This window comes from Pinus tabuliformis, chromosome 1_1, assembly GCF_031772625.1.
Source record: "Pinus tabuliformis cultivar Carrire ecotype Pingquan chromosome 1_1, CPIR1, whole genome shotgun sequence".
Taxonomy (NCBI): domain Eukaryota; kingdom Viridiplantae; phylum Streptophyta; class Pinopsida; order Pinales; family Pinaceae; genus Pinus; species Pinus tabuliformis.
The window spans coordinates 93931619-93959525 of record NC_142297.1 but is presented as its reverse complement, the minus strand read 5'-3'; the positions used below and the strand labels follow the sequence as shown (position 1 = coordinate 93959525).

At 39.9% G+C, this 27907-nt stretch overlaps 1 protein-coding gene across 1 annotated transcript; it reads left to right on the top strand.

Annotated features, from left to right (window-relative positions):
* The first annotated feature begins 504 nt into the window (after window positions 1-504).
* LOC149211804 (uncharacterized) lies at window positions 505-27554 on the top strand. The gene is made up of 2 exons (XM_089388481.1): window positions 505-1057; window positions 27457-27554. The coding sequence occupies exons 1-2, from the start codon at window positions 505-507 to the stop codon at window positions 27552-27554; spliced, it is 651 nt and encodes a 216-aa protein (XP_089244607.1).
* Window positions 27555-27907: the final 353 nt, after the last annotated feature.

Genomic DNA, 27907 nt, shown 5'->3' with positions numbered 1-27907 from the left:
AGACAATGTTATCCATTTTGGGAAAAATTTATATCATCTAAATTCCTTGATATTGATTCCTTAATGATTGGGGGCGATTTTAATATCACATTGTGTAATGATGAGATTTGGGGAAATGGTAGGAAAATTGACCCAATTGGCCGCATGATTTAGAATGCCATTATCCAAAATAATTTCATAGACATACAGCCGGATTGTAGAGGGCCCACTTGGGACAATGGTCAGTCAAATGACTCATTCTTGGCCAAAAGACTAGACAGATATATCCTCCATGGAAAGGTGATTGATATATTTGGTCTCCCGTTGATGAAAATTATACTAGCGTATATATCAGATCACCAACCAATTTATAATCAATGGAATAATATTGGATGCAAATTCGGTTACCCATTCAAATTCAACCGAACGTGGCTCTCTGATGAACATTTCAATCAATTCATAAAGGAGACGTGGCAACAATATACAGGTCTGGTTCAGCATCAGACTCAGGATTTTATAAACCGTATGGCATATCTACGCAACAAAGTAACAAAATGGCAGTGGGAGAAAATAGAATCCAACAGAAGAGAGCTGAAAAAAATAGATAAAGAATTGCAATTCTTATCCACACACTTCAAAAGCGATAACATATCTTCATATATTCAGAAACAAATATGGGACCTTGGAAAAAAGAAGCAGAAGATTTTAGCAGAGGAGGAGTCCACTTGGCGTCTCAAGAGTCGTGCCATATGGATCAGGGAAGGAGACAAAAACACCAAGTTCTTTCGCGGATTTGCTAACAGGCGGAGGCAGTCAAACATGATTTGGGAAATAAAGGATGAAGCTGGTAAATCTTTTTTTACCCAGGAGGATATATCCCATGAAGCTGTTAAATTTTTCAAAAAGGCCTACAACAGAGATATCGGTAGTCGCATTGAAGATATCCTATGGGGCATTGAACTGTACCCTACTATGTTTGATGAAAATCAAAACGCTGCCCTTTTCTCTGAAGTCACTGTGGATGAATTATTGGCGACGATGAAATCCTTCCAGAAAGACAAATGCCCAGGGCCGGACGGTTGGTCTATCGACTTCTTTATACCTTTTTTTGACTTGTTTAAGGATGACATTCTAAATATGGTTAAGGAATCAAGATTAAATGGTTATATCAATCATCGAATAACCTCCACATATATTGCTCTGATTCCTAAAAAGAAACTATCTACTTCCTTTTCTGATTATCGACCAATTTCTTTATGCAATGTACTATACAAAACGATCTAAAAAATCATTGCTATTCGAGTGAGGAATGTGTTATCTCTGCATCTGTCCCCTGAACAACACGACTTTCTCAAGGATAGGAATATCATGGACGCAGTGGCCCTCACTCAAGAATCTCTACATTCTATACACTCTAGGAAATTGGATGATGCTATATTAAAAATAGATCTTAAAAAGGCGTATGATAGTGTGGACAGGGGCTTTATCCGACGTCTTCTAGCCAGGATTGGTCTTAATTACAAGTGTTCCAGGTGGATCATGGCGTGTGTGGAGGAGGTAAATTATGTTGTATTGATCAATAGATATCCCACTCCATTTTTTAAAGCAGCCAGGGGGCTTAGGCAAGGATGCTCCTTGTCTCCACTCCTATTCGTTCTAGTAATGGATTCTCTCAGCCTCCATATCAAGAGGGCGATTCATAAAAATTTCTGCCAGCCCCTTCCAATATGTAGAGGGATATACATATCCCACAACTTTTTCATCGATGACATTCTCATAACTGCAATCCTGTGCAGAGCATCCTGGATTTGGCTATATGAAATATTGGGAAGATTTCAACACCCTACAGGCATGATCATTAATGAAGGGAAATCATCCTTTCATGTTGAAGACATAAATGGGGATCTGATCCAATTCCTAACTCAGCTATTCAAAATCCAAGCTATTCCACTCCAGAATGGGCTCAAATATTTGGGATTTAATCTGAAATCAGTAGGTTATCGGGTGGCGGATTGGACTTGGATTGCAGATCGATTTTACAAGAAAATCGCAGCATGGGAGTATTTGTGCTTATCTAAAGGAGGTCGCATGATCCTGACACAAGCTGTTCTTGTTCAAACAATGGTCTACTGGGTGCACCTGTTCTATATCCCATCTGCTACAATTAAAAATTTGAACAGGATGATTGCCAATTTTATTTGGGGATGCAACAAAGACCAATATAAATTCCACCTAACCAAACTATCTGTGTTGGCGCACCCAAAACATATGGGAGGATGGGGGATATTAGATTTATTGCATTTTAGGAAAGCACTTTTGTGCAAATCTACGTGGAAGGCAATTATGTGCGACTCGTTGTGGAGCTCGGCTATTCGCGCTAAATACATGGACAACTTGGACATGTCTTACTAGATTAGGGAAAACCACATTGGGTCCTCTATTGGATCTACTCTCTGGAGAGGCTTCAGGAAATTGGAACCATATTCCAGACAGAATATTATTTGGAAATTTCAGACGGGAACAAAGATTATGATTGGAAGGAACGAATTTGTTGGAGGGGCTAGGAAAATTCAGGTATCCCCTCGGCTGATGAGAGCGCTCCACAACAGGGGGATTTTCTTTTGGGCCAACGCCATTTGAAAATGGGAAGGAGCCATTTCCATATGGAAAACAACGACCGAATTGCTGCTCCGAGATGACATGGAGGTTCAATGGAATTCTATTTTATCCCCGCTGCGAGCCCACATAATTTTTCGCTCAGTGGATAAAGACTTTCTCATATGGAAAGGTCTGGATGGCTCCTCAACAGTGAAGGTAAAACACATATATATGCAGTTTCTAATTTCTGAGGCAGGTAGTTCCGGAGATATATTTCCTCCTACTTTTTGGAAAACAGGATGCCCCAAAAAGATCATTATCTTCGCATGGCTGGTATTTCACAATAGGAATCTCACCTGGGAAAATTTACAAAAACGGAATTGGCACAGGCCTGCCATATGTCCGCTTTGTTGGAAAAACTCCAAATATAATTTACATCTATTCCTCACTTGCCCACAGGTGTAGGCAGTCTGGCAAAATCTTGCTGCACACTATGGTTTCACCCTCGGTTCCTTCCCATCCATTTCTAAAGCTTTCAAAAGTTGGAGTCTCATGAACAAAGAATGGAGGGTTATCCCCTCATTGGCCATTTGGGCCATTTGGAAATGGAGAAATGGCAAGATCTTCAGCCATAAAGCGGAAACAAACTCTTCTGTAGTTGCGCCTATATTATCTTTATATAGCACCCTCGAATTGTCTGGGAAGAACAGGAACAAGTATGGAAGGAATCATATGACAACAATGAATAGGCAAAGGAATGGAAGCAGTCCCATGGCATTGACGACCACGGTTTCTCCATGTGCTTATTTCGACGGTGCTGCTCAACATGGGATATGTGCATGTGGTGTACACATCAGAACAACAAATGATCAGGCTATTGAAATCTATTGGAATGCTGGTCCGGGGTCCAATAACAGAGTTGAAGTGGTGGCTTTAGCGGGTCTTCTTTCCTTTTGTATCTTTCTTGACGTTTAGAATTTGCAAATATATGGAGACTCGAGGGTAATAACCGATCATGTTTTGTCAAAACACTACATAAAAAACATTCATCTTGCTGGATGGTTGGACAGGATCGCAGCGTTATGGAACAACAGGAGGGACTATTCTATTTCTCACATTGACAGGAACAAAAACAAAAAAGCTGATGCATTATCTAAAATGGGTCTATCTTCTCCCCAAGGCATATGGAGGATGCAGATCAAAACGGACAGCAACAACTTCCAGATCCAAGACTTTTGTCTTCCGGATATATAACTCTTAAATAATGGTAAATAGTCTGGTATGTTTTTCTTTACATTGCCCATACAATGGCATATTTCATAGTGAAGGTATGCACATACATACTTTGCAGTCATGAAAATCATTTTGCTTTCTATATTTGTTGACCCCAGATTCAGAATCGCATATGCTACATATTTCTGTATATTGTATATACGTCTATGCTTTTTGGACCATATCAGCTGAATGATGGATTTATGATGATTGATGTTTGGATGGGTATGAGTTTTTCACATGCCCCATATACTATTTAGTACCTGATATGGAATTATATTAATACCTCATATGTATTTTGACCCCATTATGAATATATATACCGCTTTTTTTCTTGCTGAAAAAACAAAACATATTTACAAGTTAAGGATCTTTATGGTTAAGAATTTTTTTATGTTGATAGACATGTTTATTTTGGAATAGAGTTTCTAGAATTTTAATTTAATTATCAATAATTATTAGGTGTATGGTAGACATTTAACTTCCATAAAATACTCTAGAATATTCTTAGTAGAATAGGGCTTCAATTTTTTTAGCTATCAACCAACCTAGATCCATCTTAACTTTGGATCTATCAAGCATTGAAAGAGATCAAATCTCTCGAGTTGCAAACTTATTTTTGAGTGCAAAACTCAAGGAAAAGTTGCACTTCAAGAGATTTAATCCCTTTGACACTTGATAGATCCAAAATCAAGATGGATCTAGGCTAGTTTTAGTCATGCGTAGCCACACAAAATTTGTTTAACATATGATTAATCTAATCATTTTAAATATGTCTAAGATTAATCTGACGAGTTTCTTCTTATATGCATCTCATACACATTAGCCTTGTTCTTGTATTAAATATACGAATTCCAACATATGACTCCTCACATAAATGGCATATTTAAACTTTAGCTTCTTAATAAATCCTGTCACAAAATTTTCCATATGCAATATTCATATCAATGAGAGTTACAGGTTGTGATTATTTTCATAGTATTTTCTTTTTCATCTTGTACTATGCCTTAGTTTGTTGAATATTGTTTTCTTTGATGATATGCTCTTTATTATTATCTTTTTGTTTCTATTCTTTATGCTCTTGAATTGGCATTCCCTCCGCCTTTTTTTATTTATACCTCTTCATTATGGATTTTCCTGTATTCTTTACTCTTGACATTACTATGTTGTCATTTGTTATGCCCTTCTTTGACAATACACTCTTTGTATGTTTTTTGTCATGTAGTTTTTTTCCTTCATCTATTCTTGTTTTGATCCATGTGGATATTGGTGGCCACCCTCCTATTCCACTTGGACCCCCAACATTGTCTCTTTCAGTTTTTCAGTTTCCTTATTTGTAGCACATTTTACTATTTTTAGCAGGTTTTCGGGTCCTGAACTTCTGAGGACGTTTTGAGGCCTTAAACGACGTTTTTATGGAAAATAGAGAGATGAGAAAAGACCCAAATGGGGTGGCCTATTTATTTTCACCCCACTCTTTGATATCTTCGAAACAAGGCATTATGAGGGCTAAACGGAGATCGTATGTCAAAGTTACAACCCCAGGAAATTGATGTACCAATTTACCTAAACAAGGCCCACAGTTTTGGCGCTTCATCTCCTAGGGTTAAGTTTCTAGATGTTTAGGGTTTTCCATTATTTCTCAATAAAATAGGCCTTAAAGCCTCATTGTAATATAGTTCAGAGGCATGTGGCCACCACATCTATTCCCAGAGATAAGCTACCATCGCCCAAGCTAGTTTATTTCCATTCTATTTGTAAGCATATTTCAATATTCTGATATTAATGAAATGAAGTGTTATTTATGTTGCAATTATGTATTTATGGTTATATCTGTAATTTTTTGTGTTCCTGTTTAAATTTAGATCAGTGGTATCAGAGCGGTCTTCTCTTTCTCTAGTTTTCTTTGCATGTCCCCAATGAGGTCAGGGTATAAGGAGTTAGGCCTCAATCTAGTTAAACTTTTACAAGAACAACCTCGCAAACGCTAATGGCCTCCCATGGCGGAAGAAAATAAAGACGAGGGGGCAGGAGATCCTTTCAAAATATTGCTCGAGGAATCCCTTGAGCGACAAAGGAACATGATGATGCATAATTTTGCCCAGATCCTTCGACAACGACCCACAGACGACGCATCTTCATCCAGAAGCCACTCTGGAGGTGCCATTCCTTTTAAGGTACAAGTTAACTTTGATATTCCCATATTTGAGGTCCACATAGATGCATACACCGTAGATAAATGGTTGAATCTATTGGAAGGATATTTTTCAGTTCATGACTTTTCTAATCGGGAAAAGATTACTTTTTCACTTCTCAAAGCCGCCCCACGCGTTAAGGACTGGTGGGAAACCTACTGTGAACAAAAGGATGAGAGGGAATCATCAATGTTTTCAGCCGCACCCACTTGGGATTCTTTTCAAGTTGCCATCAAGGAATAATATTACCCTGTCGCGAGCTATGAAGATAAGTACATAAAGTGGACCACACTACTGCAGGGAAGGGACCAAGATGTGTCAGAGTTCACAAATATTTTCCATACCCTCTGCACTAAGTTGGGTATCAAGGATACTGAGTGGAATTTGGTACTCAAGTACCACGACTATTTACACAAGTACATCCAAGACAAGATGGAGTTCCTGGACATCTCCTCTCTCAACACGAAATATTGATACATTATCAAGATTGAGCATAATTTTAAACAGAAGAAGCAAGAATTTGGATATGTGAATCTGAAGTATGGAAAAGGTGCCCCCAAACCACAGACTAAAGGCCAAAGCCAAGGCAGGGCGACCCAGGACAATCATACGAAGCCGCAAGCAAAGAAAAACACCACGAAGACAAAGAAGGACACAGGAACCATAAGAGCTCCACTCACAACACAAGTGACAGCAGAGCCAAGCAGTCCCTAGTGGTCGAGTTGAAGGCTTTTAAATTAGATGCATGTTCTGACTTTGAGTCAGAACTCGACAAGGGGAATGATAAAGGGAAGCAGATCATTGACGTGGAACCCAGTGCCACCATGGCCACCACCAAAATCTAGAAGAATGAGCTTGAAGATCTAGAGGAAGGGTTACGCCTCTTCCACTCACAGATGTGGGTGAAAGGTTCTCCGCTGCAATTCATTATTGACAACGGGAGCCAAAAAAACCTCATTTCAGCAGAGGTCGTGAAGCGGTTGGTCCTACCGTCGAAAACATATCTACAGCCATACACCATTGGGTGGTTTCTCCAAGGATGAGATCTCTACGTCAGCCAATAGTGTTTCCTTCCCTACAACATCAAGCCCTTCACAGATGAGGTACTGTGTGATGTTGCTCCTCTTGAAATTTATGATGTATTATTAGGACAACCATACTTGTGGAAGTGGTTGTATATGAGTCTAGACCTCGCTTTGTGATTATTAGTTTGGGCAATAAGTTATACAGGATACCAAAGGTAGCCCCGCTTACCACCATCTATTTGATCACTGCAAAGCAATGCAGTAAGATCTTTTCCCATACCAGGAAATTCATTTTCCTTATAATTCACCCTCAGGGCAATAAGAAGGTTGTGGCCACGGCTTCCAGATAAGGCTCCTTTGCACAACAACAATAGATGGACAAGGTCGTGGAGGAGTATAGGGATATTTCCGCCTCACCTATAGGGGTACCTATGCACTTTCAGGTCAAGCACTCCATCGATCTGACCCCAGGCGTTCCGCTACCCAATGGATCAATCTATCACCACTCTGTTTTGGAGAGAGATGAGATCAAGAGGCAGATTCAAGAGTTGTTTCAGAAAGGGCACATCAGGCCAAGCTCATCACCTTGTGAGAGCCCAATTGTATTAGTACATAAGAAGGACGGGACCTGGAGACTCTGTATTGACTATCGGGTGTTGAATACGATCACTGTACGGAATAGGTACCCAATCCCATGGATTGATGACCTTCTGAACCAGCTTAAGGGTGGAAAATATTTTAGCAAGATTGACTTGAAGTCTGGTTATCACCAAGTGCCGATCGAACCCTTTGATGTGTGGAAGGCTGCCTTCAAATCCAAAGAGGTCCTTTTTGAATGGTTGGTCATGCCTTTTGGGTTGATGAATGCCCCCGCAACCTTCATGAGATTGATGGAAGACATCTTGAGACCCTTCACCAATGCATTCACGGTGGTTTATTTAGATGAAATATTGACCTTCAACCAGAGTTGGGAAGAGCACCTCCACCATATTCGACAGGTCCTTCAAACCATGCGACAACATAAGTTATGTGCCAATTTGGAGAAATCCACTTTTGGCATGACCCAGGTTCAATATTTGGGGTACATCATTGATAAGCAGGGTCTGCATGTGGACTAAGCCAAGATACAAGTCATTCGGGATTGGCCAACCCTAACCACTCTAACAGAGCTCCGCAACTTTTTGGCTCTTGCCAATTTTTACCACAGGTTCGTGTTGGGTTCTCTCATATCACTTGGCCTTTAAGTCAAGTCACCAAGGGTGGAGCAAAAGCAAAGTTTTTTCATCTGAAACCCAACAGAAGGAATTTTCCAAGTTGAAGAATCGCCTATGCTCTGCACCAGTGTTCACATTACCAGACCTACAACAATCATTTGAGATTGAGACAGACGCCTCCGATTATGCTATTGGTGAAGTTCTTACTCAACAGGGGCATCCAGTGGCTTACCATAGTGAGACACTTTTAGACACAATCCGAAAGTATCCCACTTATGACAAAGAAATGTATTCCATTATGCAAGCCTGTTGTCAATGGAAGCATTACATTATGGGGAAGGAAACGGTCATCCACACAAACCACCGACCCCTACAGTTCATACATACACAAGGGAATTTGCAAAACGATTGGCATCAGAAATGGTCCACATGCGTGCAACAATTCAATTTGAACATTAATTACAAGATGGGCAGCACAAATAATGTTGCAGACTACCTCAGATGACCACCAGTCATGGCACTGATCACTGTGCTCGACTCCTGTGAGCACGAGACTTCAGGGTGGTTGCATCTTTACGAGAGTGATCCAGAATTCAGCATCACATACCAGACACTCCTAGAAGGTAAGCAAGTTCCAAATTTTCACCTCCAAGATGCATTGTTATGCCACTTGGGACACATTTATGTTTCTTCAAGCGAGTGTGCCAAGATGATTTGGGAGGTGCACTACAGTCGGGTTGCTGGACATTTCATAGTAGAGAAAATAGTGGCAGTACATCAGAAGTATTTTATTGGCCGAACCTTCATCGGTATGTTGGGAGGTACATTAAATCCTGCACTACCTATGCCATTGCCAAACCAAACATCAAGAATCAAGGCTTGTGTACTCCTTTGTCTACTCCTAGTCGACCTTGGGAATCTAACTCCATGGATTACATTTGGGCCTTCCTTATACTAAGCATGGAAACAACTATGTTTACATGGTCTTCGACAACTTGTCTAAGATCGCCATTTTGGCAACTTGCAAGAAGAGTATCACAATAGAGGCCACTGCTAGCTCTTCTTTGAGCGAGTGTGGGTACACTTTGGGTTCTCACAGTCCATTGTCTCCGTTATAGACATATTTGGGCACTGCAACCCCAATCACATATGTCCATAAACCAAGGGCTTCTAAGTCCCTAAAAGTGTTGTTTCATACCCTAAAGGAGCAAGGTCAGCTGATTAGATGATCTCCCAGAAGTTCTCCCTGAAAAACTACTTAGAACTGGTCAAAACAGGACCATACAGACTGCCCAGTGCTAAGGGTGCGATGCATCTCACCTGCCACATGCAAAAAGGGCAATGCATACTAGAAAGCTCTTTTGATGCACTCAAACACGCGTTGACCCATGCACCGTTGTTGCATCCTCCCAACTACAACCAGGATTACTTCTTGTATCTCGCCGCCTCTCATTCCACCATTGGAATGGTCTTAGTTCAGGAAGATGAATTCAGAACTGAACATGTGATATATTACCTTAGTCGAACTTTAAATCCAACAGAGCTAAAATACTCACATGTGGAGAAATTGGCATTGGCAACCGTTCAAGCTGTCCAACGTTTTCGTCACTACATTTTACTACGTAAAACTACAGTAATTTCGGATTGCAACCCTATGATCTACATTTTGACCAAGCAATTGCTAGGGGGCAAGTACTCTAAATGGATCGTTATCCTGCAGGAGTTCGACTTGGAATTCGAGAAATCCAAGTCTAAGAAATCTTTAGTTTTTGTGGAGTTAATGTGTGACTTCCCGCGTGCTGACACGGAAACTGTAGCGGAGGAGCCCATTGCGGACGAATCCTTGTTTCTAATCAGCACTTTAGATCCATGGTATGGGGATATCATCGCTTATCTCCAGACCCAATCCTTTCGGCCAGAAATTTCAAGGTCAGATCGTCGAAAAATTCGATTCCAGTCCCAAAAATTCAGGATTATTGGAGATACTCTTTATCGCCGTGGGGCGGACTTTATGTTTCGATGTTACTTAACTCACGAAGAAGCTGAAAGGGTTTTAAATGATTTTCACTCTGGAGCATGTGGCGGTCATATGTCTGGGTTTGCCACAACCCAAAAGATATTGCGCGCTGGCTACTTTTGGCCGTCTTTATTTAAAGATTGTATTACGGCGGTCCGAAAATGCTGCAACTGCCAAATTTTTGATCAAAAGATGCGCGCTCCACCTACTCCTCTCCACCCTATAATTGCCGTTGGTCCTTTTGCCAAATGGGGTATCGATTTTATTACATGTAACCCTCACTCGGCCGGGGGCATGCGTATATCATCCTTGCGGTAGATTATTTTATTAAGTGGGCTGAGGCGATGCCTACATTTGAGGCAGACGGCAAGACAACTGCAATTTTCATGTTCAATCATATAATTGCTAGGTTTGGTGTCCCGCAAGCGATAATCACTGATCATGGGCATCATTTTTGAAACGTTATGATGACCGAACTTACAGGCCAGCTTGGTTTACATCACGATAGTTCAACCCCTTATTATCCACAAGCGAATGGTTTGGTTGAATCCATCAACAAAGTTTTAGTTATCATGATCCGACGAATCATTGGGATTCATCGGTCAAATTGGCACAACATGCTATTTTCAGCGCTTTGGGCGTACCGAACTTCAGTAAAAACATCAACAAGGTTCACTCCTTTCCAACTAGTTTATGGTCTGGAAGCTGTGTTACCCATTGAATGCGAAATCCCATCACTGCAAATGGCCATCGAGTTACTTCCAGCCACTTCTGAAGAGGAAAAGCGTTTGTTATACTTGGCTCAATTAGATGAGAATCGACGCAATGCTGCATTGGCGATCGAGACTCACGCAAAACGCATGCAAGCTCAGTATGATCGAAATGTGACCCCTCGAAATTTTTCCGAAGGAGATCTAGTCTTAGTTTACGATCAAGCTAATGATAAATTAGGCGCTGGAAAATTCGTTCCTATGTGGCATGGTCCCTATATTGTCAAGCGAAAGCTAGCAAAAGGGGCCTATGAATTGGTAGACTTTGATGGGGACTCTTTGGGTAAACCCAGAAATGGTCTTTACTTGAAGAGGTATTATGCTTAAAGAATGGGTATGGAGATTTTTAGTTAGGATAGTTTTTCTTTCTAGCTGGTGTGTTTTAGTTTAAACATTGTACTTAGCTTAGAGAGTGTTTTTTCGTCATTATTCCTGCTTATCTTGGTTTTACTCTTGATATTGCAGATGTCGATGCCTTTCCAAACATACATTGGTTTCGCTGAGGGTGCTTGTCGTAATACACGGAACATCTCTTCTGCAGCTTGGGTTATCTATTCGCCCTCTGACGAGTTAGTATCTATGCATGGGGTAAGCCTCGGTCAAACAACGAACAACATTGCCGAGTATAGTGCAGTGATTGAGTTATTATCTGAATCTATTTCATTTGGGATTCGGAGTTTGATAGTGAGGTTAGATTCTGAACTCGTTGTATTACAGCTTAATAGAGTGTATGCCATTAGAAATCCAGTGTTATTAAGATTATTTTTGAGGGTGCGTCTCTTGGAACGTGAATTTGATTATATTGAATATCAACATATTCCAAGATCTTTAAATACATTAGCAAATGCAATTGCTTCTCGAATGTTAAATAGACATTTGCAATAATCATACATGTAAATTTAAAACCATTCCATAACGTCATTTACAAGATAAGCCGGTAATAATGATATATATATAGGAGTGTGTCAAAAATACATCGTCCTCGATCATAGGTTGAAAAACACCTTATGATCGGCAAAAATGATAAGTACAAAAAACAAAAATCTCACATGTGCCCACAATAGGCGATCATCCTATCACTGGTGATGATCTCTATAAGAAACCACTGCACGGGCCACCTTGCAAAGGAACCTCCTAAAAGGTCCCGGGACCCCAATCACATAGCGCTGAAGTCGACGAGGAATGTCATCTATAGTGGTCTCCGGAATATCTCCTGTCAAGCGCTCGAGATGACCCTCCAACTCGGCCAAAACCTCTGCTGATTCGTCCTGTGGGGCTGGTGTGGGTGCAACTGGTTGTTTCCTCTCGTAAGGCTGGAGAGCAGCTGGTCGCTGTGGACCCACATCTGCATTTGGAACTTTTGCTATCAGTTTTGAGACGATGGAAAAATAATAAAAAAAATTAAAATAGGAAAAATGTTGAAAATGATTTTACCTGAATCATCCCACTGCTCTCCTGGTGGAAGAGCCATGTCTGGGTCACCACGAAAATCTATCCCAGCGTAAGGGAAGTCCTGAATAGAAAAGACCTGGTTTTCCAGCCATTGGAAATACTCAGGTTTGAATCGAGCAACCTCTGTCCTCTCGTCCGGGTGACGGGCCATAACTACTACCCATCGCATCAGTTTGGGCTCTCGAGGAAGCCCAGCTCCAACAGTAAGGTGCTGCGGGATCAACATAGGAACTCTCTCCAGGCCAAAACTCACAACCAAAGCCCCATAACCAAAGGTCTTTAGTCGTCCGTTCTTGGCCCTAGTCAGTTGGCCTTTCACATTGGCCAACACAGCATCGCACCAGTTGAAGATGGTGCCTCGAAAGCAATCAACTGCCATACGCATCTGGGATCCGGTGGCAATATGTAATGCGGCAGCCCCGCAAAGTCTGGTGACAGTAAACGTAATCACCATGAGTTCAGGACGGGATATAGTCTTTATGTCTATCCCTTTGTCTCTAGCCTGGCTGTTGCAGTACTCTAGCTTGAGGCTATCGACAGACTGACCACCTGCCCTAGCCCCAAACAGAGTCAAGTCTTCGCCTCTCTTAGGCAAACTAGTCAATAAATATATGTCCGCCGGCTCGATTTCGAGCTGGTGGCCACTAATGAAGAAGCACTGGTCCTGTATGCTCCATCTGTCAACCAACCACTGTAAGAAATCCACCCGAGCCCTCATGCCAGGAATGGCCCAAAGTTTGTACAAGCCGCACGCCCTCAATGCATCAAGTGAAGGCTGATGATTCCATGCGGCAACATCCACGTCCTCATGCTCTCGTTCACGCCAATCTAGCATGATGTACTCTCTGCATCAAGCATAAGGATAAATTAAATTGCTAGAAATTATTTTGATTGGTCCATTTTTGAGAATTTTTGGGTTAAAAACCCTTGCGACGGGGACCGCACCCTCCGGGTTAGACACAGTGCGTGGGACCGCACTTTGTCTACATGGAAGGTGCGGACCCCGAGCTTTTTCCCAATGGAGAAAAAGTCGGGGTCCGCAGGCCAGCAGTGGTAAACCTGCGGGCCCCCGCACGCGGGTTTTATGCCTAAAAACCCTCCCAAAAATGAAATAAATGACTAAAACAAAAATTGAAACGGTTAAAAATGAAGAGTAGGATGATGTGGATTACCTGGAGAAGACGACGTTTGATTCCGACGGTTGGATTTTCCGCAATCTTCACAGGAAGTTTTCTGAGCAAAAGCACTATTTTCTCACCCAAAACTCATACGGTAAAAATGAATTGACGAAGGCCCTTTTTATAAGTTTTTTGAGTAAATAAATTGTAAATTTGTTTATGTTTCACTTTGAAAAGGTATTTTTGCGACATTTTTACCTATTTCAAACAGGTATGAGTAATGTTTGTGTTTTTGTGCAAGATAAAGGATTATTCAGACGAAATCTATCATTTTCGACGAAAAACATTTAGAGTCACCTTTAAGCTCTTTTCTAACTCCTGAAACATGAAAAGATCGCCGAGTGTTTCTTTTAAACTTGTTAAAACGGAATTAAAAGACGGTCCACTTACAGCTCTTTTCCGACCGTAAAAACATGAAAAGATTGTCAGATTTTTTTCGTTTCAAATTCGATATCGGTTATAAAACGACGTGTCATTGATCGTTTTTTTACCTTTTCGGATCAAGGGCACTAATGACGAAAAGTACTCCTTGGTCGTAAAAGATCAAGCGGTTCTCTCAAGTATTATTTTATAATTTTTCAGGCTTGGGAGACACAAATTTACGAAAAAGGTCAACCCTGGAGTCTTCTTAAGTTTTTTTCAGACTCTCTAAAATTGAAAAACGCCGAGTTTCTCCTATACTGGACTCGTTAAAATTTCACAGTAAAGGACCTGTTCAATTACAAACAGGAATGAACCACTCCTTCTTAGGGTTCGAATTTAAACTAAGTTGGACTCGTCCGAAGGATGAGCTTATAATCAAGCAAATGTTATCCTCCTCAAGCTTGTCAAAAATAAAGAGGTACTTGCCAGAAATGGTGGGGGAAAAGAGAGAAAAATGAGCCTGTTTGTCATACTTTGTAACCACTCTTGAACACGACACTTTTATTCACCTGGGTTGGGAAATCCTTTGCCTAACAGTTGATCAAACCACATTGAAAGTCTTCAGCCGGTTTCTGGGTATTAAATTTGGGTCAATTGTCACCAAACCATCTGTCGTGTCGTTATGTGTTCAAGAGGTCACTGCCAATAAGCCATTCATCTGCAAAATATCTGTCATCCATCTTGACCATCCTTGAGTCAGTCTTTGCAACTAAATTTCTCCAACTTGATCTATGATTTCGTGTTGTGGGCTTGCCTACGACGGATCGCTTTCTATCGACATCAACTCATTATCTAGAAAGATGATCTAGAAATCGTCAGTACCTTGAGATCTGCATGCCTCAATGGCAGGTTTCTCACCTTCGACGACAGGTTGCATCATTGACCTTCGATCAAAGGATTCCGTGACATGTTCGACATCAACACATTTATTCACATCTCATGGATTGTACGGGTACTTTGGGAGCCATTGACATCACTGGTAGTTTCTCTCACACTTGTTAACAGTTTACATCATTGACTAGTAATCAAGTGGTTTCTACCATGTTCGACATAAACACATTCATTCGCATGGATAGAATCGTACTGTTTTGGGAAGTAGAAATGAAGACCCTGGATCTAGTTTCCACAATCCAAGCTGCGAGGAATTTTGTATTCATTATATAATGGACTATTCATAAACAGATGGCTGCGTCCATACTGTGTCCACCTGAGTCTATACTTGTAATGTTTTACAAGATCATTCCTATATCATAGTAGTAGTTAGTTTTTCTAGTCAGTTTTGATCTGAGTATGGGAATGCCTACCTCAGCGATGATATGATCTCATATATATATCTTGCATTGAATGTTTTTACAGGTTCCAACCGGGCTCTCCACAAGACGATCCTCGAAATGATAAAGTACTTCACTCTTCCTAAATGATCAATGAAATCCTCATTTACTACAGACTTCGCACTTTAGGGGGCAATCTGTTACACAAAAATATCGTTACCATGATTATTTGCAGTCAGTATGGGTCTATCATCACTTGTACTGTCCTCCTAAGCAAGTCTCAGACCTCAGCTCTTCAAGTCAAGCTTTGGAAATGAGAGAAAGACATTAAAAATCAATGTAACTCTGGTTCCGCACTTTCTCTCACTGTCACCTGCGGTCCCGCACCTTCTGTTTACAAAAACTACGGACCTGCCCGCTCTGTCCCTAACGGTGTGGGTGCGGACCCCTGTGAAAGTCAAAAGGCGCAAGTTTTATCTTAAAAAACTCACTTTGGGTTAATTCTAGAGGATTCTAGAAGGAATTTTGACGTGGATTGTTCGCTCTGAGGTGGTTCATGCATCCCAAAAGAGAAGGAGCTAATCCCTTGATGAGAGGAGCTATCCTTTTGAAGGAGGGCTTTATCCCTTTGAAGGAGGACTTAGTAACCTCCCTTCATTGCATTATAAATACAGGAATTGGACTGGTTGCTGAGGAGGTTAGAAGCTAAACATTTTTTAGGGTAAATGCTGGTGAAATCAAGACTTCCTAGTTGAGCTTAAGAGGAGAGATCACATACCTTTTTGGCTTCATTGGGGAGTGTGTGAAACTTGTCAAAGTAGAGGAGACTTCTTGCTGGACCCTGGGAGGAGCTTGTACAGCATCAAGGCAAAGGTTGTAATTTTCTTCTTTTGAATTAATACAATCAAACTCATTTTTCTCAACAAGTATCTCATGTTATTTGTTTCATGGACTCCTTGACTTTCATGTTAAATATGTTTTATGATATTGGCTTTTCAGGTGCTATTTAATTTGTTTGCCTTGTTTGTGTTTGCAGATTCGCGACAAAGGATCTCATTTGGATCGAAGGAGCGAGGGCATCCACAAACTTGCGTTGGACCTAAGGTAGGCCCTAAAAACACTTGTTTGCCATTGTTTATAAAAGCATATTTAGAGAAAGATAGTGTCTGGTTGGTTTGCTTGTCATTAGGTCTTCTTTAGATTCTAAGAAGGTCTATCTTGTCCGCAAGATCGACTTATTCCATGTGACAGATGATAATGGTCAAATCAAAGATTTCTAAACTCTAGAAGATACTTTCAAAGGATCCATTATCAATGAAGATCAATGATTTTTCAGATGACTTAAAAAGTCAAAATTTTATTCCAAAATATGTAGTTTGATTGGAAAATTTATATGATTTTCAAAATAAATTCAAAGGTAGTACAAATTGTAAAACCAATAGTTCTTCAATGCAATTTGAAGTTGTTAATTTGGGAACAGAAAAACAACATCAAAATATTAATTTGGGAAGCAATTGAACACCTACTGAAAGATCCATATTTATCAAATTGTTCAAGCAATACAAGGATGTTTTTGCTTGGACTTATGATGATTTGAAGGTTTATGATACTAAAATCATACAACATGTAATTCCAATCAAATCTGATACTAAACCTTTTCAACAAAAACTAAGGAAAATGCATCCTAGACTTGAAATTCAAATCAAAGAAGAGCTTAATAAACTTTTAAAAGCTTTGATTATTTTTCCAGCGAGACATTCATAATGGTTATCAAATTTAGTTCTGGTTCGAAATAAAAACAAAGGTATTAGAATATTCATTGATTTTTGAAATCTGAATAAGTCATTAAAAAATAAAATTAGCATGTCCCACCAGTGGAACAAATTCTTCAATCAATTGCAGGATCTAAAATGTTCTCTCTTCTTTATGGATTCTTTGGTTATAACCAGATTTTGATTACACAAGATCATATTAATACTACTTTTCGAACGAAATGGGACACATACACTTATAAAAAGATGCCATTTCGATTAATCAATGTTGGGGTTACTTTTCAATGAACCATGGATATTTCTTTCAATGGACTTATCAATAAATTTATGGTAGTATATATGGATGATATCACATTTTATTCAAAGAAAATAATTCAACATGTTGATCATTTGAGGAAAATATTTGAAAGATGTCAAAAATATGGAATCTCACTAAATCCCAAAAAGACTATATTTGATGTCACTGGACGTAAATTATTGGTATTTATAATTTCTAAAGAAGGCATTGTTATTGATCTAGATAGAATCAAATCAAACTTTAAAATTGTTCTTCCTCACAATAAAAAATCTATGCAATATTTTTTAGGAAAGATTGATTTTGTTCAAAGATTTATACCAAGTTTTGTTGAAACAATCAAACCAATGCAAGATATGATTAAGAAGGATCATGTTTTTAAATGGGGACCTCTAGAAAAAAATGCTTTTGAAAAAATCTAAGAAGCCATTGTTGTTGCTCCAAAATCAGTCCAAATTTTGATAAAGAATTTTTGCTATATACATTTGCATCTGATGCCTCTTATGCAGTAGTCCTCACTTAGAAAAAATATGAAGATACAAAAATTCATATGTCTTTCATGAGTTTTGGCTTTCAAGGTATTGAATTAAACTATCTAGAAATAGACAAGCAAGCTTATGCTATATATAAATCAATCAAACACTTTAGTCTTTTCTTGTTGAAATCCCATACTAAATTGATAGTTCCTCATCCCGAAGTTAAAAATTTGTTGGTTCAGAAAGACTTAGGAGAAAAAAGAGCAAATTGGATGACTACATTACAAGAATATGATTTAGAAATTAAACCATCTAAAATTATAAGAGGGCATGGTCTATGTAAGTTATCAGCTAAAGCAAAAGGATATCACCTAGAAGAAGGGCAAAGTTCCAATTTTGAAATAGGATGGTACAATGAATTTGAAATGAATCTAGAAAAAATCATGTATGTACCTATACCAACAAATAAATTGTATGCATATATAAACCATTTCTTAATTCATGGTACTACTCCTGAACATTTATCAATTAACCAAAAAAGAGCTTTACATATGAAATGTTCCAAGTATAAATTAAATGATGGCTTTCTTTTTAGAAAAAATTATGATGATGTTTTACTAAGATGCCTTGAGAAATATGATGCAGAAAAAGTCTTAGTAGAATTACATGAAAAACCTTCTGGTAGGCATTTGGAGGAGAAACCATTGCACATAAAGTCTCGTGAGCAGGCTATTGCTGGCCCACTCTATTCAAGGATTCCTATTCATAAGCAAGAAAATGTAAGGAATGTCAAACAACATCAGGGAACGAAAGAAAAATCAACTCTTACTCTTCAACTTGTTGAAGTTGAAGGACCATTTGACCAATGGGGATTATATATCTTTGGTGAGATTAATCCAAACTTCTCAAAATTACATAAATGCATTCTCACATCTACTGATTATTTCACAAGATGGACTGAAGCAACCTCTCTGAAAAATGTTAACGATGAACAAGTATGATATTTTCTAGAAACCCATATAATCACAAGGTTTGGAGTTCCATTATCCTTTGTATTTTACAATGCTTCATATTTTTATTCTCTTAAGATGAATGAATTCTTCCTAGACAAAGGTATCAAGATTAAATTATCTTCTAACTATTATTGTAATGTCCCCAATTAAATTAATTTTGCTAAGAAGTATTTCCATTTTTTCCATTGGGAATTAGGAAATATTTTGGCAGGTAAACTTAGGAAAAGTGGGTGGAGGGAGTCTCCACAAAATTTTTAGAGAGATGGAGGCCACCGACATTAGAGAAAAGGAAAAATTAAATTGGTAGTGGGATGTAGGGGGCCACCTAAGAAGGGAATTAAAACCCCTTAGGAAAATCGAGCTAGGGATAAGGAGGTCGAATTGGTGGGGCCCACAAGGAGAGAAAGGGGGCAACAAAGATAAATAGAAGGAAGAGACATCATTTTGGGGGCTTTGAAATTTTGATAACTGATTGTCACTCTAGCTGTTTAGCTGAGTTATAAGTGTTGCTTAGCGCAAGAGCTTCCGAAGGAGTGAAGCTCAACCTTTCTTTAGGGGACTTCGAGTGCCACCATAGGAAGGATTTTCTCTTGCTTTGGAGGTTGGGAGAGGGACATCACGTAGGTACACACTATTCTGGTTCATTCGGGATGCAGAGGGAGAGGCCACACATACATTGGAAGAATTGGTGCCAAAAATTGGAGTCTTTATTGCTGCAGGGGTGTTCTTGGTTAGATTCTAGCCAAAGGAGGGTTATCTTGGGAGGCAAAAGGGAGTCCCTCATTGTTGTATGAATTGTTGAAGCTTGCTACCGCGTCATCCCTTACAGGCCTATGCAATTCTTCTTGGGTGATTATTGTGTGGGGTGTCGGTGGAGAATTTAGGGCCTCAGCTGCAAGGATTTCATTTAGAGGGAGATCGTGGGGAGATTGCTAGCATTTTGGAGCAGCAATTCATCATTTTCTTCTATAGGTGGAGCTTTTTTCTATTTAAGGAGGGCCAAGCTATTTGGGGTCGAATTTGGAGGGTCCAAACCAGAGCAAACCCTTTCTAGGTTTTTGACAAGGATCACAACCCTAAATTTATAGAATTTATAGGCAGTTTTGAGGGGCCAAATCAAGGGGCCAAGTCATCTAGCAACGTAGAAAAATTGGGTCATCGCAGATTTCTGGAGGAACAAACTATTGCAACAATTGGGTATTGAGAGATTGATCACCTAGGGCTTGTAGCTTTCCTTGAGCAAGCCCATGTGCACTCCTTCCAATTTATTGTACTCCAGTAGTTTACTTATAATAAAATTGACCATTTTGGTGTTGCAGAGAATTTTTTTGTTCATGGGTGTTTGCTGAAATTTATTGTGTTGTTAATTTTGTGCATGTCTTTGATTATATCTATAAAATTTCTATTTGGAATATTACGATGGTATCAGAGCATGATCTTGGCCAGTTGTGGGCGAGCTAGCAAGATCATGGAGGATTTGGCCATGCATTTCATAGTGACTGGTGAATTTATGGGCACTCCGATGACACTGAAAGGGAAGAGTACACAAGGGAACATGGAGGATTTGGTGAGGGAGAACAAATTGTTAAGGAGGAAAAACCAACAAGTCCTAGAGAGAATGCAACAAATGATGGGGACGTAGAGTCATACCTAGCAAAGAATCCATGTGCATGTGCGCACAACCCAACAATACAACACCCATACATATGGCCAATTTGGTTGTCCTACCATGTGTCATTTTCTGAATGAGCCAGAAGAGAAGCATGGGTCAAGGACGAGATCATCTTGTAGAGTAGGGAAATTAGAGGGTGAGACTGGGGGCGTTTCTACTGGTGGAGATTAGGCTTTAGATGTCAAGAGCCCGAGGAGGAGATTAAGCATGAGGACATGCCGGATGGTGAGGGGAACATTGATATACCCATTTGTTGGGACTCACAATTGACCTATTTTTGACCTTATCTTTTGCCGTATTATTACCCTTTTGCGGTCATAAGTTGAAAGATTTTATTTTATAATGACATATTGACCCCAAGGTATGAAGTAACCTTCCGCATATCTATGTTTAATTGTTTATTTCATATTCGTGAATATCTTTATACTTATCCTTGGAAACGCTGACTAAATTGTCAAATAATTGTCTTAAGCTTGCAGGAGTTATAATGTATAGTTGCTGTAACACCAAAAACAACAACTACGCAGTTGCTGTAACACCAGAAACAGCAACTACGCAGTTGCTGCAACACCAGAAGCAGCAACTCCATAGTTGCTACAGTCAGCAACAACAATTACCTAAAGCAAGCTATTTTGTAACAGCCACGAACAACAGATGGCAGCTATCTAAAGAATCTTGACGTGGCATAATCAAGCGGAAGTCTAAAGAAAGAAGAACACAGTCAGCATGAACAGCATGGGGAAATGGCGAAGGAATATGAAGATCCCGAGAAGACGGTCAAAGTCAGTTACCCGCTGTGTAACAGCTAAAGCTCAAGAAAAGAATGTATTATCATACTGTTGTAACAGCACTCTGAATTGCTTATTTTTGACAAGATGGGTTAACTGAATAGGCTGTAATACTTTATTGTAATAGATGTCTCCTCTATAAAGAGGAGACATCTACATGAAAAAGGGATTAGTCGGTGTCTATGGTCAGTCTGTAAGCAGAGATTCTGAGAACATCAGCAAGTCTGAACTCTATTGTATTTAATCTTTTTGGCAGATGAATATAAAACTGTTTTGAGCACTTAATCCCGTCTTCGTTTTCCTGGGGAATCTTGTGAGAGGGACTGGGCCCACCTTCCTCACAAGATTCACCCATTTACTTTCTTGTCAAGTGTGTAAGTGTGCAGTAGTTTCTTTCTGGTACTCTGTTTGGATTTGATAGCATTACCTCTGGTATTCTTTGTTTTGCTAGTACTCTGTTTCATTAATCACTTGAGTTTGTTTCTCACCGGTGAATGAGAGTGCAGTGTGCATTAGTAAATCTGATTACAGGGGCAGGTGCTGAACGTCCCCATCTGGAGGATAGGGTCCTGATCCTCTGCCAACAGAGCGTCCATTACTTCGCTTTCCAGATTCGTAGTTTTAATTAATTGCTTTCATCTTAACAAGTACTGTAATGACATAGCGTAAGAATTACGTATACTACAGCTTTTCGATGCTTTTAGATTTTGAGTACATACAGTACGCAGTAGCCTTTGAAATAAAAAGACTTTCCCTGGTTGACAATTAATGTGGTACTTGAATGTTTAATTCATAAACAATTCAACTAGCCAACATTTTGGCGCCGTTGCCGGGGAAGGCAACTAAAGAATTCTAAAAGCATTAATGGTTTCTTTGTGAAAATAACAGGTGTATGAGAGGACGCAAGAAACCTAATTTTACAGGCGGCAAAGGAGGAAGGAAGACTTACATCGACGAAATCATCTCTAAGGCCGAAGCATCACAGAGGACGAGTTCCCGGAGACCCCAGATCCAATACTCCTCACAAACAGACCAACAGACGGAGGAAGTGATAGGACCTGAGAGGAAGCTGGAAGCACCAGAGTACACCGAGGAACCGGTAGAGGAACCTAAAGAAACAGAAGACACAGAAGATAAAGCGAGTGATTCAGGGAAAATACCGATGGAGGATAATAGAACAGAAGGGAGAGGGGAAAACTCGCTCTCTACCCTGGAATTCCCTATTGGGGAAATTCCGAGAGGAACAACCCCCATGAAAAATATTCCACTCTCGGCATTACCCAATTTCCATGGGTTGTCCTCCGAAGATCCGGACGAATTCCTCTTCGAATTCGACATACTGTGTAGAAGCTATGATTACATAAGTCCTAATCAGAAGTTGAAATTGTTTCCAGCAACACTAAAAGGGAACGCATTGAGGTGGTTTATGAGCTTGGGAGCTCAGGCAATCACCACCTGGGACCAAATGAAAGAGGGATTTCTGGCTAAGTATCAAGACTACTGCCGGACAAGAGAAAGAAAGGAAGAATTGTTTAAAATGGTCCAGAAAGAGGACGAGAATTTGGAAGATTTCGTGGAAAGATTACAGTATAATCTGCAGCGGTCTGATCATCCTAATATGAGCAAAGACATTTTGAAGACCATACTGCTGAAAGGGGTAAGAGATGATTGCCTGGACATGCTGAACATGCTTGGAAAAGGGGACATTTCTAAAGAACCCTTTGATGAAATTATTAGGCTCTGTATGCGGTGTTCAAGGGGAGCGGCAGGCAGGTCGAAAAGCAGAGATAATGTGTATTCAAGGGTTCAGAAGTCAGCCAGTGGAGGAGCAACAAGAGCTGAGATAGGTAACTTATTAGAGGAATTTAAAACTGAAATGCTAAGTTCTTTTGCTTCACAGATTGATGCTCTGCAGGTCAAGAAGAAACAGGCAGAAGTAGAAGCTGCTCTGGCAATTTTCTGTTCAAAATGCAGAGAAAAACATCCACTTAGAGAATGCCCACTGGATAGGATGCCTATATGCACAATCTGCGAGAAGGATCATGAAACACAGCAATGCCCCTCTCTGCCTGGAATCAAAGCAGCACTGCAGACAACTGAAGAAGAAGCTGAAGCGGTGTACCTAATGACTCAGAGGAGGCAATGGCCGCAAAGACAAGGTACGAGCTCTAATACAACATTCAATCGTTGGAATAATAATTCTCCTTTTTACCCACCCATGAATCAAATGCAATACCCACCCTTCAACACAATGAACTTTCCACTTATGCAGCAACCAAACATCCCTTTTCCTGACCCCACTATGTGGAATCCTTGGGCCCCCCAGCAACCATACTTTAATCAATGGAACCCAAACTGGGCAGCCCAACAGATACCCTTTCCTCAACAACAACAATCTCTTTCCTTACCATCTAATAATCCTCCGAATAATCAGGCAATGAGACCACAGCTGCCTGTACAACCTAACCCCAATCCAAATAATAATAAGGCCTTGCAAGTTATTGACATTCAAAGTCAGTCTATTTCTCCCCTGCAATGTAATGATATCCACCTTCGCTCAGGGAGAATAGTTGAACCTATTATAGATGATATTACGGACTCTGACAAAGAAGAGACTAGAAAAGAGAAACCAGCTAACCATAGTACTGAAACAGTAGAATCAACACCTAACAATAATGACCAAACGGTAGATCCACCATTCCCTGAAAGACTGACTCTCACTAAAGCACCTGAACAACCTACCTTCAATCTTTTAGGAGAGTTACAGAACTTGTATGTCAAAATCCCATTATTGCAAGCACTAAGGGATGTTCCTATATACGCTAGAACTATTAGAGATATCTGTGTAAAGAAACCTGGAAGGAAGGCTAAGGACCCCCTCACAGTTCATGTGATGGGGGAATTAACTGCCTTAATGACTGAAAAAGATTATCCTGTCAAGTATGGTGACCCTGGTCACCCTACAGTAACAGTCCAGGTCGGAAAAACCTTTATCTCTAAAGTCTTAGTAGACTTAGGAGCTGCAATAAATATCATGACCCTCGAAACAGCTCAATTGCTCCAGCTGAAAAACTTTATCAGGGAAACTCCTACTATCTTAGAATTAGCTGACCGTTCTACGATCAAACCTGAAGGGGTCATTGAAGACCTTATAATCTCTGTAGAATCCTGGAACTACCCGGTTGACTTTGTGGTCTTACAAACCAAAACAAAGTTGGGGGGTCATCCGTTGATTCTAGGGAGACCTTGGTTGGCTACAACAGATGCTTTCATCAGTTGTAGATCTGGATCAATGACCATCTCCAATGGACAAGAGACTAAACAGCTGACCCTCTATCCCCATGCCACTCCCATGATTAACAGTGACAATTCTATATGGGTAGACTATGAGGATGAGGAAACCCAACCGATATTAACTATTGGGCAAGCTTTGACTTTTAAAGACTCCACCGAAGATGAACTAATTAGCAGTTTTATTTCTGAACCCTCTTCGGTTAATTCAGAAACATTTAATCACTTCGCTGCAATCCTAGAACCTGAATCCCAGCAGAATATGAAAGATGAAAACTTATGCCAGACAGCATTAGGCAACTCTTCCAAGAGCACAACAATTGAAATTGAACCTGGTAAAATGCTGAATATAAATCCTGATTTGTTTGATGATGAAAAACAGAAATTAATAAAGTTACTCCAAGCAAACAAAGAGGCATTCGCATGGGACTACACAGACATGAAAGGAATCTCCCCTGAATTATGTACTCATCGTATATACATTAAGGAGGGATCCCGACCAGTCTGTCAACCCCAACGAAGAATGAACCCTAACCTCAGAGAAATTGTGAAGGAGGAACTCCAAAAACTTTTAAATGTAGGATTCATATATCCAATATCTGACAGCGAGTGGGTTTCTCCACTCGTAATCATACCAAAGAAGAATGGGAAATGGCGAGTATGTGTAGACTATAAATCATTAAATAAAGCAACCCAAAAAGATCATTTCCCTTTACCTTTTATTGATCAAGTATTGGATAATTTAGCAGGTAAGAAATTCTTCTCATTCTTGGATGGGTTTAGTGGATACAACCAAATCAGGATTGCACCCCAGGATCAGGACAAAACCACATTTACCAGCCCATGGGGAACCTTTGCCTATAGAGTACTGCCATTTGGGTTGTGTAATGCTCCAGCGACATTTCAGAGAGCGGTGATAGGAATCTTTTCTGATATGTTAAACGATTCATTAGAAATATTCATGGACGACTTTACTCCTTATGGAGTGACCTTTGAAGATGCCCTGCAAAACCTTGAAAAAGTACTTAAGAGGTGCATTGAAGCACACCTCGCTTTAAGCACTGAAAAGTGCCACATGATGATGAATCAGGGCATTGTATTAGGTCATTTCATTTCATTTTTAGGAATCCAAGTCGACCCAGCTAAGATTCAGGTGATTCAGAACCTTCCTATCCCCAAAACACAAACGGAGGTGAGAAGTTTTTTAGGACATGCCGGATATTACAGAAGATTTATTAAGGATTTTTCTAAAATAGCTTCTCCTTTGTTTGTGTTATTAATGAAAAATGCTGAATTCAAGTGGACTGATGACTGTGAGAATGCATTCAATAAACTTAAGCATCAGTTGTCCACAACTCCTATTTTGAGAGGACCTGATTGGGCATTACCCTTTCACATTTCCTCTGATGCCTCAGACACGGCAATTGGAGCTATCCTGGGTCAGGAAGAAAACAATCTCCCCTATGCTATCTATTTCATTAGCAAAAACATGACACCAACTGAGTTAAATTATACAGTAACTGAGAAAGAATTTTTAGCAGTTATTTATGCTATTAATAAATTTCGGCATTATATTACTGGCTATACTACCTTTGTGCATACTGACCACTCGGCCATCAAGTATTTAATGAATAAATCAATTACTAATGCTCGAGTCACCAGGTGGTTATTACTATTACAGGAATTTGATATCACAATTGTAGATAGGCCAGGAAAAGAAAATGTAGTTGCTGATTTTCTTTCTCGTTTAAAAACCAATGAAAATGTTCCAGTAGATGATTCTTTTCCTGATGAGTATCTATTTGCAGTATCTGCTCACTCACCTTGGTATGCAGACATTGCCAATTACCTAGTTGCAGGAAAATTACCATCACACCTATCACACAGGGAAAGAAGGAAGATCATCCAGCAAAGTGCTAGGTACAGCTGGATAAGCGGGTGTCTGTTCCATACAGGAATAGATCAAGAAATCAGGAGATGCGTTGGGGAAGATGAGATTTACGATATATTGAAAGCTTGTCACGATGGTCCTTGTGGAGGACATTTTGCAGATAAAAGAACAGCTCACAAGGTGCTTAGAATGGGTTATTACTGGCCATCACTTTTTAAAGATGCTAGAAAATATGTGAAGGCTTGTGACAGCTGCCAAAGAATGGGCCAGCCCAACCATAGGGATGAAATGCCACTCAACCCTTAGGTAACTCTCGAACCCTTTGAGAAATGGGCATTAGATTTTGTAGGTCCCATTAATCCTCCATCCAATCAAAGAGTTTACATTTTAGTATGCACAGATTACATGACTAAATGGGTAGAGACCAAAGCACTCATTAAAGCTAATGAAGAAGCAGTACTAACATTCTTATTTGAAGAAATCTTTGTTAGATTTGGACTACCCAGAGAATTAGTCACTGATGGAGGACCTCCTTTTAATTCTCACGGTTTCAAAGATACGCTTCAGAAATATCATATCAAGCATAAGATGACCACACCTTACCACCCCCAAGCAAATGGGCAGGTGGAAAGCACAAATAAGGTCATAGAAGCTATCTTAACAAAAACAATAAAGGAGAATAGAAGGGACTGGTTTCAGCGTTTGCCCGAGGCTCTTTGGGCCTACAGAACCACTTGGAGAAACACAACAGGATTTTCACCCTATGAATTGGTTTTTGGAAAGAATGCTATTTTTCCTGTAGAATTTGAAATTAAAACCTTAAGAACTGCCTTAGCTGTTAACCTTGATTTAACTGATGCACAGACATCCAGGTTGCAGCAATTGCAGGAACTGGACGAGAAAAGACTGGATGCCGTCCACCAAACAACTATGATACAGTAACAAAGGAGCAGATGTCATGACAGAACCATTAAGCAAAAGCAGTTCCAGAAAGGTAACTGGGCTCTACTTTATGATTCACGTTTCGAGAACTTTCAAGGGAAGCTGAGAACAAGGTGGCTGGGACCGTATGAAGTGGATACTGTTTTCCCAAATGGAACGGTTAGATTATTAACAATTGATGGAAGCAGAACACCACTGTTAGTGAATGGCTACCGACTTCGGTTGTATCAGCGGCCGGTTTCCAAAGAGGACTTTAAAGCCACTTGCATGGCAATAAAACAGTATTCTTTTCCAGGGGAACTTGCTGTCCCTCAAAGCACTTGAATTTCTATTATTTATGTAATTTTTAGGATTAGACATTTTTTTTTAGGAA